The 14,675-nt window shown below is 43.3% G+C and overlaps 1 protein-coding gene across 8 annotated transcripts in view; it reads left to right on the plus strand.

The window, feature by feature from the left end:
• The window catches only part of LOC104663790 (serine/threonine-protein phosphatase 4 regulatory subunit 1-like), a 91,872-nt gene that overhangs the window by 74,145 nt on the left and 3,052 nt on the right, over positions 1 to 14,675 (plus strand). For 7 of the 8 annotated variants that reach the window (XR_004052509.1, XM_010365130.2, XM_010365134.2 and 4 more), the window contains 9 exons: positions 187 to 656; positions 2,724 to 2,917; positions 6,151 to 6,246; positions 6,920 to 7,105; positions 7,362 to 7,523; positions 8,450 to 8,550; positions 10,490 to 10,610; positions 11,393 to 11,527; positions 13,823 to 13,964. Coding sequence is in view for 7 of the 8 variants with exons in the window: in XM_010365130.2 (XP_010363432.1) it covers positions 187 to 656; positions 2,724 to 2,917; positions 6,151 to 6,246; positions 6,920 to 7,105; positions 7,362 to 7,523; positions 8,450 to 8,550; positions 10,490 to 10,610; positions 11,393 to 11,527; positions 13,823 to 13,964 (1,607 nt within the window). In the remaining variant the exon portion in view is untranslated. Of the gene's footprint in view, positions 1 to 186; positions 657 to 2,723; positions 2,918 to 6,150; positions 6,247 to 6,919; positions 7,106 to 7,361; positions 7,524 to 8,449; positions 8,551 to 10,489; positions 10,611 to 11,392; positions 11,528 to 13,822; positions 13,965 to 14,675 lie in introns of those variants that run through there. The other variant, XM_030913976.1, reaches the window with a different exon arrangement.

The raw sequence follows: 14,675 nt of genomic DNA on the forward strand, positions 1-14,675 counted from the left end.
GGCAGGGGAGTGGGGGTTGACTAAACCTCTTATCCTTTCGTGAGATTTTAGTTTGCTGACACCAGGAGACACGAAGAGGGGCAAGTGGTCAGCTAGGAAGTGGAGGACTGGGTGAGGATGTGGTTCTCATGTTTTTCCCTGTGACTTTCAGTCTATTACACAGTATTAAAAGTTTGCTTCCCTCAGTTTAACTAGTTCAGCAAAGCCTGTGCAGAGGGAGCCAGAGCTACCTGTGGAAGGGACCTCAGCGAAAACCAGTAATTTCCTGCACATCGGTAGCTCCTCTGACGGCCCAACGGAAAACCCTGTGGAAAGCTCTGTGTCGGCTGGAGCTGAGCTGACCAGGCTTTCCCCAGAGACCAGCGCCTTCTCAAAGCTTTCTGACAATAACGACTTCCCCATCAGCAGCTACCCTGGATCAGATTCCTGGGCCTGCCCAGGGAACTCTGAGGATGTGTTCAGTCATTTTCTTTATTGGCGAACTCCTCTCCCTGACATAAGCAAGGACTTAGAGCTGCTTCTGAGCGAGGCTGGGCCTCAGGAGGATTACTGCAGCAGACCTGGGGTTGTGCACAACAACTGTGTGGCCCGGAGTGAGATTCAGAAAGTCCTTGATAGTTTGCAGGAGCATCTGATGAATGATCCGGATGTTCAAGGTAAATGTTGTTCATTGTCATTAAAGAGAAGATGGGATGTTTCTGTGTTGTGTGTTGCATTTCGCCACTTCCTTCTTCTCCAGGCCTGTGTACTGACGCATGTGCGTGTGGACCTGTATTTATTTACACTGTGTACACATTGAGAGGAGAGACTTGTTCAGTCTCAGTACAGCTCGAAAAGTCAGAAATACCTCTGTGCAGGTACCTATGCAATGATTTTGCTTTCTAATTTTGCAGATGGACGTGCACAGAGTCTGAAGTCCATTCTAATAGGAAAGTGGGTAGTTTGTGGGCATATCTGTAGCAGGGGAAATTTTGTTAGCTCCTTAGACATGCTGTTACATCATCTCCCACATAGAATGCCCTTTCTAGTTACGAATAGCCAAGGATAGCCTCCTTTTGGAGCCTATTAACGCAGCCCTTAGCTAAACTTAAAGGTTCTTGTCTTTGTACAGGAAGGAAAAGCACAACTACTTCTGTGGTGTATCTTTCATTTTGTGACTCGTGCTCCCACTGAGCATCTGATCAGGGATCCAGACCTCGCAATCCATATCCCATTATCGTGATCTTCCTTCTCTGCACAGTGCTATATTTGTATTCTTCCTTGAGTTGGAGAAATTGGAAAAAACAGCACTTGCTGCTGTTGCTGGGCAGAGATTTGTGAAGCTTTCAGGAAGGGAACTGTGAAAATTCAGTTAGCCGTGTGATTATTCTTTATCCTTAAATTTATGAAGGAAACTAAATCAATGTTTGCTGAAGGAATGGGCACATGTAACATATCACTTCTGATAGCTATAGACAAAAGTCTGTTTTTGGAAAACACACTACTAAGCTGCCTTCATCCCCAGTGTAAGACCTGGTCTCGGGGCTGGGCAGTGATGACTGGCCCCTGAGGCCCTTGTGATGTGGTTAAGGGGATTGTGCAGGCAGCCACCCTGTGGGGCATGGCGAGGGCTGGGCACGGAGGGGATGTGATGTGTAGAGGAAATGTCTGGGAGAGACCTCACATAGCAGGTGACAGCTGGCCTGGGCTTTAGAGATTGACTGAGAACCCACCATTCAGAGAAGTCAGGGGAAGAGTTTCAGACGGTTCTTTCAGTTCCCTGAAATCATTATTTGTAAAATCTTGCATGTTTGCGCATACTTAATTTCTTTGTAAGAAAAGGCCCATAGCTTTCTTCAGAGCTCAAAGGGATCTATGATCCCAGAAGATCCAGAAATAAGTGATGCATTTTATTTGTGAACTGGCCATGGCAGGCAGGAGATGTCACTAGACCCACTGGGAAGGGCCTGGTGTGTAGCACTGGAGTGGTGGAACCTGTCCTGGGCCCAGCACAGAGCCAGCTACAAGCTCTGTGTTTTGATGAATCTTGGAGTCCACCGAATTTAACTAATAGAAGCAGGATGCAGGAAGTAATGTGTGTGTGTGTGTGTGTGTCTTTTGGGAGGCTGGGGACATTAAAACATCCAGTTTGTTTTTACAGAAAGGTATGTGAAATATGTTATCTTTACTGTTCAGAGAATCTCAAACTGTCATACTCTGGACAGAAAGAATCGGCAGCCTTTGGGGCTTGGTGAGTGAGAGCATTACTCATCTGTGTGTAAATGGATGTATTCATGCATGGGTGTGTGTGTGTGCACATGTGTGTATGTGTATGTGAGAGAGTAGCCATCCTGCTTTATAAATGGGGGAGCAGGATACCCTTCACTGAGTTGAGGGACCTCCCAGTCATCCTTGTTCAGTGATACCATGCTGTCTTTCTCTGAAACGTGGTGGAGTCACTTGGGTTTTTCCGAATTGAGACTTTTCAAGTTCAGGTTTGATGTTCTGTGCATGGCTGGCATTTAGTTGGAGTAGTTATTATTAATGGCCGGAAATATCACCACCTTGCTGAGAGCTTGTCTTGAGACTGCAGAGCATTGTCACTTCAGAACAGATATGTGTCCGTGTAGTACACCCACACCATGTAGCTTAGTGCAGACTCTGTTGTTTTGAAGACTTCTCTGAAGTAAAACCCCACAAACCAAATAAAGTTGTTAAATTTCTTGAAACTTCTCTTCCTACAGCTCAAGTTCAGGTATTATCAGCTGCACTGAGAGCTGCACAGCTTGACTCCGTGAATGAACCCGAGAGCAAGCCAACAGCAGGTCTAAATGAAGTGTCCATTTCAGATCCCAGCTCTGCCTCTGACAATCAGATCACTCTGTCGGCCTCATCATCTCAGAATGAGCTCTTTGTGGCCAGGATATTACAAAGCACAGTAAGTATTTGCCCTATCCCTCAGCCACCGAGGATGTGACAGAAATCACAAAGCAGCATTTTCTCTTATTAATATATCCCAGCAGAGATGATAAATGGCAAATTTCATTTTATTCTTAAGGTCATGCTTTGGATAACTAGTCAACCAATCAATCAGGTGATTGATAGTGCGACGTGCTCCCATGAAGACGGATGGGCACCAGAAAGTACCTTCCCTCTTCTCCAGAGATGACAAGAACTTGTTCTTTGGGGAGATCAACCATGTAAATGCTCTGTGTCACTGCTAACAGACATTGACATCTTTTAATAATAGTGGAGGGTGAATTCAGGCAGTTCCTGGAATTTCAAGTGGACGAGGCCTCTGAGAGCAGCCGTCACACAAGACCCCCATTTGGTAGGCGCTCTGGCATACATGGATGCTCCAGTGCTGGTCCTGGCACGCTGTTTCTCAGAGGCGAGCTTTTGAAAAAGCACCAGTGACCCCTTTCCTCCTGTGGGTGGAACCAGATGCTTGTGAGACCACGACCCCAAAGCTGGAGTGAGGAGGGACCCGTGGTTTATTTCTTCAGGTTTCTCCAGAAGCTTTGGTCAGCCCCTTGTAGCTGGAGGTTCCTGAGCTGTCCTAGTTTCTACTAAGCTTCCACTCAGACCGGTTTGAGTTGGGGTCTTTCACAGGTAGGGGTTAGAATGGAGGGTTAAAATGAGGGAGGGGTCTGTGGTCATAACAGTCATTGGGATAGCACTGTGTCGTTATCATGTGCCATGATGGATAATCTCTTCAATCTCACGGTCTTCAGGGCCTAAATACCAATTGTTTCTCTGTTCATACAGTTTATAATTGGATTTCAGTGATTAACTTATCACTCCCCTTACCCCTTAGGCCTGCTCTAATAAAGCAAAATAAAACATTTTAAAACTCAAACATAAAATGTGTAGGGGTTGGTTATCTGTGATTAGTAAGAAATGAGGTGATACCCTCTTCTGCTGGTTTGTTGCTAAAAAAATAGCAAGAAAACTCATATTGTCAACCTTGTTACCTAGAGTGCAAAAGTTGCAGGTGTTAAGTAGAAGGGTGTGACCACATTTACCTTGGTGGGGATGTGATAGTATTTGGACTTCTTTATCATAGGCAGAGGTGGGGGGAAAAAAAAAAAAGAACAGATTCCTCCAGGCTGGGGCTTTTGAGTTGCTGCTTTAAAAGGGTTCAAGTTGGGGCCTTTGTTTTATGATGTGGGAGGGCAGAGCCCTTGAATTTGCGGCTTGACTCCAAGGTCCTAGTGGGATTAGTTAGGATGCTTCCTGTCGCAAAAGAAGGGAAAGGAGACAAAAATCTCCAAGAACCGTGAGGAATATGTTCTCTTGCACAAGACAACAGGGAGAAGCGCTGTGGTTGGCTGCCTTCCGGGCAGGTGGACTCCATCCGTTTGGTGCTGATCTGCCCACCGTTCCCCTCGGCTGTGGTGGCTCTTGTCAGCGTGAAATGCCCAGTGGAAGGCGGGGCCTGTGTCTTCCCACTTGTTTCTTTTGAAGGACAAGGACACCCCATGCGGGGAACCACCTTCCTGTCCTCTCCTTCTGCCTCCCTCTTGCTGGCCACAGTCACAGCATGCATTCATGGGTTGAACATGGTGAACCGGACAGAAACATGGGAGCCCCGGAACGGAGTCGGCATCCTGCTAGAAAGAAGGCTGCTGGGTGCTGAGTGGTGGGTGCACAGGTAGCCAGCCAGCATGGTGTCCCACTGGGGTTTGGGGAATGAACTCACAATACCTTCTGGGGGTGCCATGACTTGTGGTGATTTGCTTAAGCCTTGATTTGGCTCCTGGAGTAAGTGCTGCACATACGCTTGCACTGAAGACTTTGGAATAAAATTAATTTCTGAAGGGATAATAGTGATTCTAATGACACATCTTGTTACTATATGTGAATTTATTAACTTGGAGAAATTGAGGTCTTAGGTTTTTATACCAACATATTTCTGTTTTATCATGTCCTCTGTTAAAATAAACAATACCTATCAGTGGAAACCTTGGGAATTGAAGGTTCTGGTGGTGTGCCTCAGAGCAAACGAAGCATCTATCGGTGTGTTAATCAACTTTCCTGGATCCTATATTGAGCTGATTTGTCAGACTCCGTTCAGCTGGTAGACAGTATGACATTTCAAGTGCAAGTTGGAAATCCATGTTATGGTTGAAGGAGAAGGTCAGGTCCATCTCAGTTAATGTTAATCAATGATCAGAGACCAATATGTCACCATTGAATGTCCTTGTTCATTTTAATTGTTAACCTAATGTAAAGGTTTATCAGCAAACATTAGGGGTGTTTGTACATGTGAAAATCTAGGACAATTTTCTGAGTAAATACTCCTATATCAGCCACATCTTTTCTCTCAGATCCATTGGGTTTCCCAGCCACCATCCTCTTTCGGGGACCCACCATTGCTGCAATCCCTGATTACCGAGAAATGTTGGAGGTGCTGGCTCTACCATTTCTTGCCAACCTCACCCTTCTGGAGTAGTCTGTGCCTGAAACATGTGAATGTTACTTAAAGGTGTTGGTTAGCCATACCAAGAGTCCCTTGGGCATAAGAAATAGTGGATGCAAACTCACAGGGTTGCTCCTCACTGCTTTCACTTTAGCCTTTGTATTTCTTTTTTTTTTTTTTTTTTTTTTGAGACAGAGACTCGCTCTGTTGCCCAGGCTGGAGCGCAGTGGCCGGATCTCAGCTCACTGCAAGCTCTGCCTCCCGAGTTTACGCCATTCTCCTGCCTCAGCCTCCCGAGTAGCTGGGACTACAGGCGCCCGCCACCTCGCCCAGCTAGTTTTTTGTATTTTTTAGTAGAGACGGGGTTTCACCGTGTTAGCCAGGATGGTCTCGATCTCCTGACCTCGTGATCTGCCCGTCTCGGCCTCCCAAAGTGCTGGGATTACAGGCTTGAGCCACCGCGCCCGGCCTAGCCTTTGTATTACTGTAAGGACCTCCAGCAGTCTTGAATTAAAATGTATGAAATCAATTTTCCTTAGCACTTAAAAGACCTGGTTTATACAGTATCATATGTAACTGTGCAAATGTAATTTTTAACATCTGGAAAGATACCATTGACTTTAAGGAAAGCTTTTGCCTTGGCTTACAGAAGTAATTTCTGGCATTGAAAAAGGACTCTTTGAAGGGGAAGTGACAGGACAGCTGCTTCCTTTGGAGCAAATTGGTAACATGTCCAATCAACTCTGTAGGATCCTGGTGAACCCAGAAATGGAACCAGTGACCATCTGGAGACTGACCAGAGGCAGGATCCCACCCTACTTGAAGAGAATAAATCTAAATTACAGGTTTGTTTCTTGAAAACAAAAACAACAACAACAAAAAACCCTCAAAACTGTATATTTTCTTAAAGTTAACTTTGACTTGGAACCAAATATTTTTTCTTCCATCAATATTGATTACATATTTTAATTTGTATTTTGTGTTGCTAATATAATTGTAAAAAATTAATTGTAAGGTAGTGTTTAAGCTTCTGAACAATCTATAATAGTGTTTTTAATAAAGCAAACTAATATGAGAAAAAAAGGACATCTAACACTGATTTGATTGAGTTCTATCTCAATCAAACACAGTCAAACATAGGCTTGATTATCAGAGTATAAGGTCTCACGTGCTATGTTCTTGGGGCAGTTGCAAGAAAAGAGAAGCCAGTCTCCATTCTCAAGAGCTGTATGTACCAGCCTAAGCAGACATTGCTGTCTAGACTGTTCTCTATGATATCAAATATCGTGCCAATCTTAGAAAGATGAGTTCTGGGTGTTGCTTTCACTTCAATCAAAATTGAAAACCCACTCTCTGGAGAAAACAGAGTTGGCAATCTGAAGCCCTTTGATTTTAGGAAGGCCTCCTGTTCCTCTCACATTTCTCCTTTATTGTTTTCACCTCTAAACTCCAAACTCCTTGTTTTTCATGAGTATTTTCCTGCACGCACGATGGCCTCCTTTCTCTCTCATTTCCCAGGATATAATACCTCAGCCGCTGCTAGATCAGTATGTGTCCATGACTGACCCAGCTCGAGCCCAGACTGTCGATACTGACATAGCCAAACACTGTGCCTACAGCCTCCCAGGGGTGGCGCTGACCCTGGGCAGGCAAAATTGGCACTGCCTGAAAGATACGTACGAAACACTGGCTTCTGACGTACAGGTAAAAGCCTTTTCAGAGGCGTGTGCAGAAAGAGGGTGGGTCATTCATTAGGGAGAAAAGGGAAGCTGCAGCAAGGCTTATTGACCTGAATTTTATGTGGATGCAAACTGGCATATTTACTGCTCTCTGTTCGAAGTAAAGCTTTAAGTGTCCAACACCTGGCAGTATTCATTTTGCTCCAAAAATGCCACGTAAGATACGGAAGAGGTTGAATTACTTGCTTGTTGTGATTCGTGTGTCTGCTATGCACCCCTAGTGGAAGGTACGGCGAACCCTAGCCTTCTCCATTCATGAGCTGGCTGTGATTCTTGGGGATCAGTTAACAGCAGCTGACCTGGTGCCTATCTTCAATGGATTTTTAAAGGATCTGGATGAAGTGCGAATAGGAGTTCTTAAACACCTGTATGATTTTCTAAAGGTAGGAAGAAGAGTTAAAAGCAAAAAACAAGCCTCCCTCTCCAAATTAAATTTGTGAAACCCTGGATGGATATGGTGTCAGTGAAAAAAAAAACCAATGCAGTTGTTTAGCCTTCTTTAGCTGAAATGTACCATCCATAATCTTAAAGTGGGAGTTCTTTCAGTGATGGGTAAATATTTTAAACTTTTTTCTCCTAATTTTCCTGTCCGTTAGAGTTTTAATTCTGTGGAGGATGGTAGACACAAAGCCTAGCACACTCTTTGCAAAAGAAGAAACCAAGGCCCCCGGGTAGTGACCCGACTTGCCCAGAAGTCACCCAGGGGAAGAGCCTGGGCTGAAGTCCAACCTCTGTTCTGCATGAAGCACTTTTTCTGCAAGACGCTTCTGCTTCCCTTCTGGCTTTTTTTCTGCCCCCTAAAGGAATGATGAATATAAAAATAAGAGTTTAAAAATGACCTAGAGAAACTAATTACTCTCATCCACATGACCAAGAGCTGCCCTTCTCGGACTCTGGTGTGCGCTGCTCCAGCCGAGTCTCTCCTCTCCTGGTGCAGAGCAGCAGCCTCGCTCCCTGGGAAGCGGCACTGGCGTGCTGTCTTCCAAACACGCACAGACTGGGCTTTTGTTTGTTTGTGTTTAGGTAGGAAATTACTAAAGCAGGAAGACCTCAGGGGCATTCAGAAATACATAATAAGCACATGTCCTGGCCAGGGGAAAAGGTTGGAGGCGTTCAGGGATGCATTTGATGTCAGTGTACAGCAACGTTCATTCACAGCCGTGCTGGGTGATAGACTACGAGGTGTAGGGGAAATGCAAAAGTTCTTACCAGTGACAAATATATAATCGGAAGTGGAATAAAAGGGGGCATTTGGGGTCATTTTGAAGGATTATACATGTTTGTTTATATATACATTTTTAAAAAATAGTTGCTTCATGAAGACAAGAGGAGAGACTATCTTTATCAGCTTCAAGAATTTGTAGTGACTGATAACAGCAGGAATTGGAGGTTTCGATATGAACTAGCAGAGTAAGTAAAAATATATTTGGGGATATGAGAAGGCAAACTAGATGGAATAAATCTTAATTTTCTTACCATATAATTGATTTCTAAAGCAGCAGTAATAGTGTTCTTTTAGATAAAGAGATTATGTTTTTATTAAGGTATAAACAGAATTCCAAAAACCCGAAGTTACAAATACCACAATCTCCGGGGAGATATTCATTTTCAGATGAAGACAGGGCTTGAGTCACTTTCGAATTAGAGTGTTCTGCTGTTCTAGAAGGCAATTTATTTGAACCAAATAAAAGATGAATCACCCACTCTTCAATATTTTCCTATTAATCGGAGCAGTTTTTGCCAGAGCTTTCTTGAACATTCTGAGTGTAGTCCTCTCTGCAGTGTACAGCATGCCTAATGCCCTTTAGCTACTGTGGGAGACAGGAAGGGGTCTAACCCAGATGAGATGATTACGAAATAAAAAGGTCCCCCAAGGTGGCTCCTATCTGCACATCATTTTGTGCCTGAAGGAGTTATTTAATTCTGTCTTGAGCTGGCAAAAGGAATGTTCCAGGCTTTAGTGATGATGAAAAGGTAGAAGGATCAGTTTAAATAACTCCCCTTCCTAAGGTATATAATGTGCCTTTCATGGTGTGGGGGAATTTGTTTGTGGCAGTTGTTGTTTGGGTTTTAGTTTTTACCTTGTTTTCATTTCAGTGTCTTTAATTTTCATTTTTCTCATCCACAACTAGAACTCTCTCAAATAATTGTCTTCCCCAAATACATTCATCAGGCTTTTGCAGCTATTCAGGATATGATTTGGCTGATGCCAGGGGCAAACCGAAAGCCTTTCTCTTTGCTGTGGTCTTTAATCATTCTGCTTAATTTGAGAGATTGAGGCTTCAGTCATTGTACCATGTTCCCAGCATCCTGTTCTGAGTGGAGAAAAACAGGCCCACGTTTTCCATGAAAGCAGTGCGACCTCTAGCGGCGGCGCACGGGAAGTGGGCGTGCTCGGTGCCCGGAGGGGCTGCCCCGGGAGGTAGCGCGGCCCCAGTGCCCGACCATGTTATCTTCCCCCGCTACGCGCCGTATCTCCCATCTCCCATCTCCCGGCTTATTGAAGGCACAGCGACTGATATGAATTCTGTGCTCCCGTGCCCATGATATTGGTATCATTTTTTTGAAAACAGTGTTTTTTGATATGAAAGTATTCACCAGCACTCCTGGCTTCGGGTTCTAACTTCCTCCCCATCTCTTTTTCATTTCCTTTCGTTGCCTGGGTGACAACAATGCCATTTATTTTCATGTCCTTCTCCCCATCCCCATTTAGAAAGTAGTGAAAGCTTTGGTAGTGGGTTTTCGCAGCTAGCCGTCTCCTGCATGCTTTTGTCTTTTGGAGTAAGGAGCACGCGCTCCCAGTTCTCTCCAAGCGGACCTCGCTGCAGTGAAACCGCCTCTTGCTGCCAGGAGCCGCGAGCAGGAGCATCCGGTTCGGTTTGCAGTTGGAGACACGCTGGGGCGGTCGTGCAATCTCAGAGTGTTCGCTTGATCCGTTGACCTTTGTGAACTTCAACATTCTGGCTATTTTTATGTTATCTGATTTTTTAAGTTTTATGTACTTTTCAACTGATAACCTAAAAACGAAATATTAAATCTGTATTCATAAATTTCTCAGCCTCTGTTTTACGGAGTTTATTTCCTTTTGTTTGATTTGTATGTGTGTGAGATGAAGAATTAAAATTTTGTTCACATTTTTTTGCATGGTCATTTTGCTCAGCTTTCTACTGTTGGCATTTTACTGAAGATCGAAATCTTGCTGGGTCTTTTGCTGTTCATTTCCCAGCCTGGCTATTTTTATCTATAAGATGAAATGACAGTAAAAAAAAAATCAATAAGTTTTTTTTTTTTTTTTGCCCCAAAATAATGTTTTTTTGTTTGTTTTTGTTTTTTTTCCTTTTAATTTCAGACAGCTGATACTGATTCTGGAACTCTATAGTCCCAATGATGTTTATGATTACCTAATGCACATTGCCTTAAAGTTGTGTGCAGATCAAGTTTCTGAAGTTCGGTGGATCTCCTTCAAACTAGTAAGGAATCAGGGCGTTTGCTGTGTCGTGTTTACCAGTAGGAATGTTGATGTATCTTCCATTTTAACTCTTAATTTTTCTGGGCTTAATTTGTCAGCTTACCTATGAAACTAGCTTTTAAAATTTGAAATTAGGAACTTTATTATAGTTTTATCAATTTGTAAGATAGATTTTTTGTTAAGTTATGTGTTTCAGTGACAGAAATTGTGGAGTAATCCTTTTATATATGAAACCCTTTAAGCAGTAGGTTAGTGTTTTTAAAATACAGGTTGATTTACAGCTTGGTTTTGTAGAAAAATATTTAGTGAGCAAAGGCTCTGCTGTAGAAAAGCTGATCCTGTTTTTTATGTGGGCTTTATACCAGCTGAATGCTGATGAAAAAAATCACATTTGACAATATTGATTTTAAGATACTCGGATGGTATTAAAATTTTATAAAAATGACATGTTCTGAAAGGTAATGATTTAGTTATTAAGCAAGGGGACATGCTCTAAAATTTGGAACCTTAAGATTAGTAATATATTTTTCTAATGTCAGTCCCCTTTTAAATTTCATTTTTATGAAGGGTTTTATGTGTGTGTGTGTGTGTTGCCATATATTTAAACATCTTTTTTCTCTGTGTTCTAATGATGACGGTGACAAAAATTACTTTCTCCTGTGCTTATACATTCATTTTAAAGGTGGAAGGGTGCATAAAAATGTCTAGTTTCCATGTAGAGTAGTATTCATAATTCAGATAGATGGCAGCATTTTAAATGTGCTCCTCTGATATTTTTCACAGGTTGTCGCAATTCTGCAGAAGTTCTATTCCAACAGTGAAAGTGCGTTGGGGTTAAATTTCATCAATGAACTCATCATAAGGTTCCGGCACTGTTCTAAGTGGGTTGGAAGGCAAGCTTTCGCTTTCATTTGTCAGGTTAGCAAGACCTGGAGAGGGATCCACCCTGGGTATACATCTGCCATGTGATGAAAGCAAGTTCACCAGACAGAGAATCCCAGCCCTGGAACACTAGCCAGGAACTGAGGAATTAGTTCACCTAGCCCTCTTATCTCACAGGACATTGGGACCAACCCAGTGTGGTAAAGGGACTTGCCCAGGGTTACCCCACTGGCCTACTCATTTGCCACATAGCTATTGATTGAGTACTTACCATGGTCCAGACAGATTGTAGATGCTAAAGACAGAGTGGACAAGCTTCTGCTCTCCTACACTTCCATCCAGTAAGGTAAGGGCCAGGCCCTCAGTCCACTCTTGCCCTATGCAGGTCTGTGTCCACCACCACACCTCACCTTAGCCAGTGGCCTTGGAAGGAAGGCGGGATGAAGAATTGGGCAGTGGGTTAGGGCACAGACTTTAACCTCTTTAGAGTAAATGTGTAGAGTTCGTGTCATCCTGTCCAGCTCCTCAGATCGCCCTCTACTCAGCCTCTTGGAAATGAGGGTGTGATCTATGTTTGCCTAGGGGCAATGGCAGTGATAATGGCTGCCATTTCTTGAATTCCTCTTGTGTGTCAGGCATCACATCACACATTTAATTCCCTAATAAAAGGTAATATGTCATGGCGGGCACCTTTAATCCCAGCTACTTGGGAGGCTGAGGCAGGAGAATCGCTTGAACTCGGGAGGAGGAGGTTGCAGTGAGCTGAGATTGCACCATTGCACTCCAGCCTGGGCAAAAGAGTGGGACTCCATCTCAGGAAAAAAAAAAGAGATAATGTGTATTGAGCATGCCATACCCATTTACCTTTAGACCAGCTCTTTTAGGTGAAACATTTGAAGCCCAGAGAGGTTAGGTCACTTGTTCAAGATCACACAGGAAGTGTAAGCCCATGATTTTTTTTTTTTCTGCTAAAGTATTTTTTTTAACATTTTAACTTTTCATTACTCACGTTTTCAAGCATATACAAAGGTAGAGGGATTGGTGTAATGAACCTCTGTGAACTCGCCACCCAGCTTTGTTGATAGTACAGTGAAGTCATGGTTGGGACTGTACCTGACCCCAGACCACAAAGCCCCCTTTTTCTCCCTGATGACAACGGGCACCAGAGGACTCACCAGCACCCCCTGTTGGACCAGTGGGACATTACAGGGGTGCTTTGGCAGCCCACTCTGAGAAAGGGCAGTGGATGGAGGAGTGACTAACAAACTCACAAACCACAGGCTTGACGGCACAGACTTTTGTGAAGGAAGAGTCATTGTTCCAAGTTAATTTGCAGAGAAAGCTTAATGGAGATATTTTTTGCTTTTATTTTTAAATTCTTTATCTGAGATTTAGAAAATCTGAAATAAGCAAAAGGACTCTTGGGACTAGGGGGAAGGGTGGGGGGGGTGAGGGGTAAAAGACTGCACATTGGGTGCCATGTACACTGCTTAAAGGAGCCCAGGAATATGTGCCTGCCTTCTAGTGTTGTCATGGGCTTCCGTGGGCTGATAGAGCTAAGCTACCCAGCATGGTGCCTGGCACCTAGGGAACACCAGCAGCCACCGCAATGCCCATCCACCACAACACAAATTATCCTGGAGTAGAAGAGCCACAGGAGTTAGAACCCACACTTCAGCTTGCAGTCCCTACCCTGCTGCCACTTGGTGGTTATAAGACTTCTGGGTGTCACCACCACATTGGAAATGAATTTTTTTTCACCTGTAAAACTAGGCTGATTTTGAATTCCAGGGCTAGTCCTGAGGATTGAGAGAATACATGTAAAGTCTTGTAAGTGGAGAAGTTCTATGCACATGCTGGGGATGACTACAGGACTGGCGTTTACTGATCGTTTACAGAGGTCTGGGCTTTGGGTTATGGTTTGGGATTTGACTGTCACTTGACAGCCACGACTGCTGTGAATGACATTGTCCTAGATGTTTTGCATAACAGACTTGTCATCCTACAGATGAGGAAACTGAGGCTCAGAAAGGCTAAGCAGCTTAACCCGAAGTCACATAGCTACTAAAACCAAGTTAGGTTTTGAATCTAGACTTTTCTGACTCCAAGGCCCACCAGATCTTAACCTACTTGGAACCCACTGCTTGGTGGTGAATTATAACAAAATATTAACTGTGTTTCTAACCAAATGCAGTGCTTGAGATTTAAAAATTCACACACACGCCTCAAACATACAGATTCTGAAATGACTTCTTTGGGATTAAAGAAGTATATGTTTCTGGAAGACTGCTGGAAAACATCACTTCTTTGGCTGTGACTTTCTTGGGGCAGGCAGTGGTGAGCAAGGAGTGTGTCCCCGTGGACCAGTTCGTGGAGCACCTGCTTCCCAGCCTCCTGAGCCTCGCGTCAGATCCTGTGCCCAATGTGAGGGTTCTGCTAGCCAAGGCCCTAAGGCAGATGCTGTTGGCAAAGGGTAGGTGGAGCACTTTTCGGAACTCACACATTTCAGGTAAACTCCAGCAGTTGTTAAAGGCCTCAGGTAGATTTCCTCTAGGAAACTGAGGCAGGTTGTGTGACAGCACTCTTAAGGTTTATTATGTAAATGAATATATTAACTTTTTTGCATCATTTTATGTTATTTATAAAATGACTAAGGAAATGAATGTAATTTGGTCTTCACACTTAATAAACATATACTAAAATGCAAAATATTACATAGCTTTCCAGAAATGAGGGAAACTGATAAATTTTGAGTTATGACATGAAAGATTATGAAGCCTTAACTGCTATTACGTTTTAATGGTATTGTTTTGTGGTCAGTTAGAAAACATTTGTAGCCCAACTAGTGGGTTATTTACACCTGGACAGGACTTAATAAAAGCTTTGTGTTTCTTGGATAGTTTATTTCTACACCACACATATAAGAAAATATCTTGAACTCTGCCCTACCTGTACATTTCTTGCCACTTCACCCCCTGCCCCACCCTGCCTGCAACCTGCTCCTGTTCCACACATTGCCATTTCTTTTGTGTTGCAGGAAAAAAAGATAGTTACTATAATTTTTAAAATATACATAACTGTTAGGAGTCCATCTTTAACATTTTAGAAATACTCTTTAAGGCATTTTATAATTTGAAAGGATTTATATCTGTGTTTGTTCTATGAAAAATGATTTATTGTCCTG

The sequence above is a fragment of the Rhinopithecus roxellana genome, chromosome 13 (assembly GCF_007565055.1).
Source record: "Rhinopithecus roxellana isolate Shanxi Qingling chromosome 13, ASM756505v1, whole genome shotgun sequence".
In the NCBI taxonomy this organism is placed as follows: Eukaryota; Metazoa; Chordata; class Mammalia; order Primates; family Cercopithecidae; genus Rhinopithecus; species Rhinopithecus roxellana.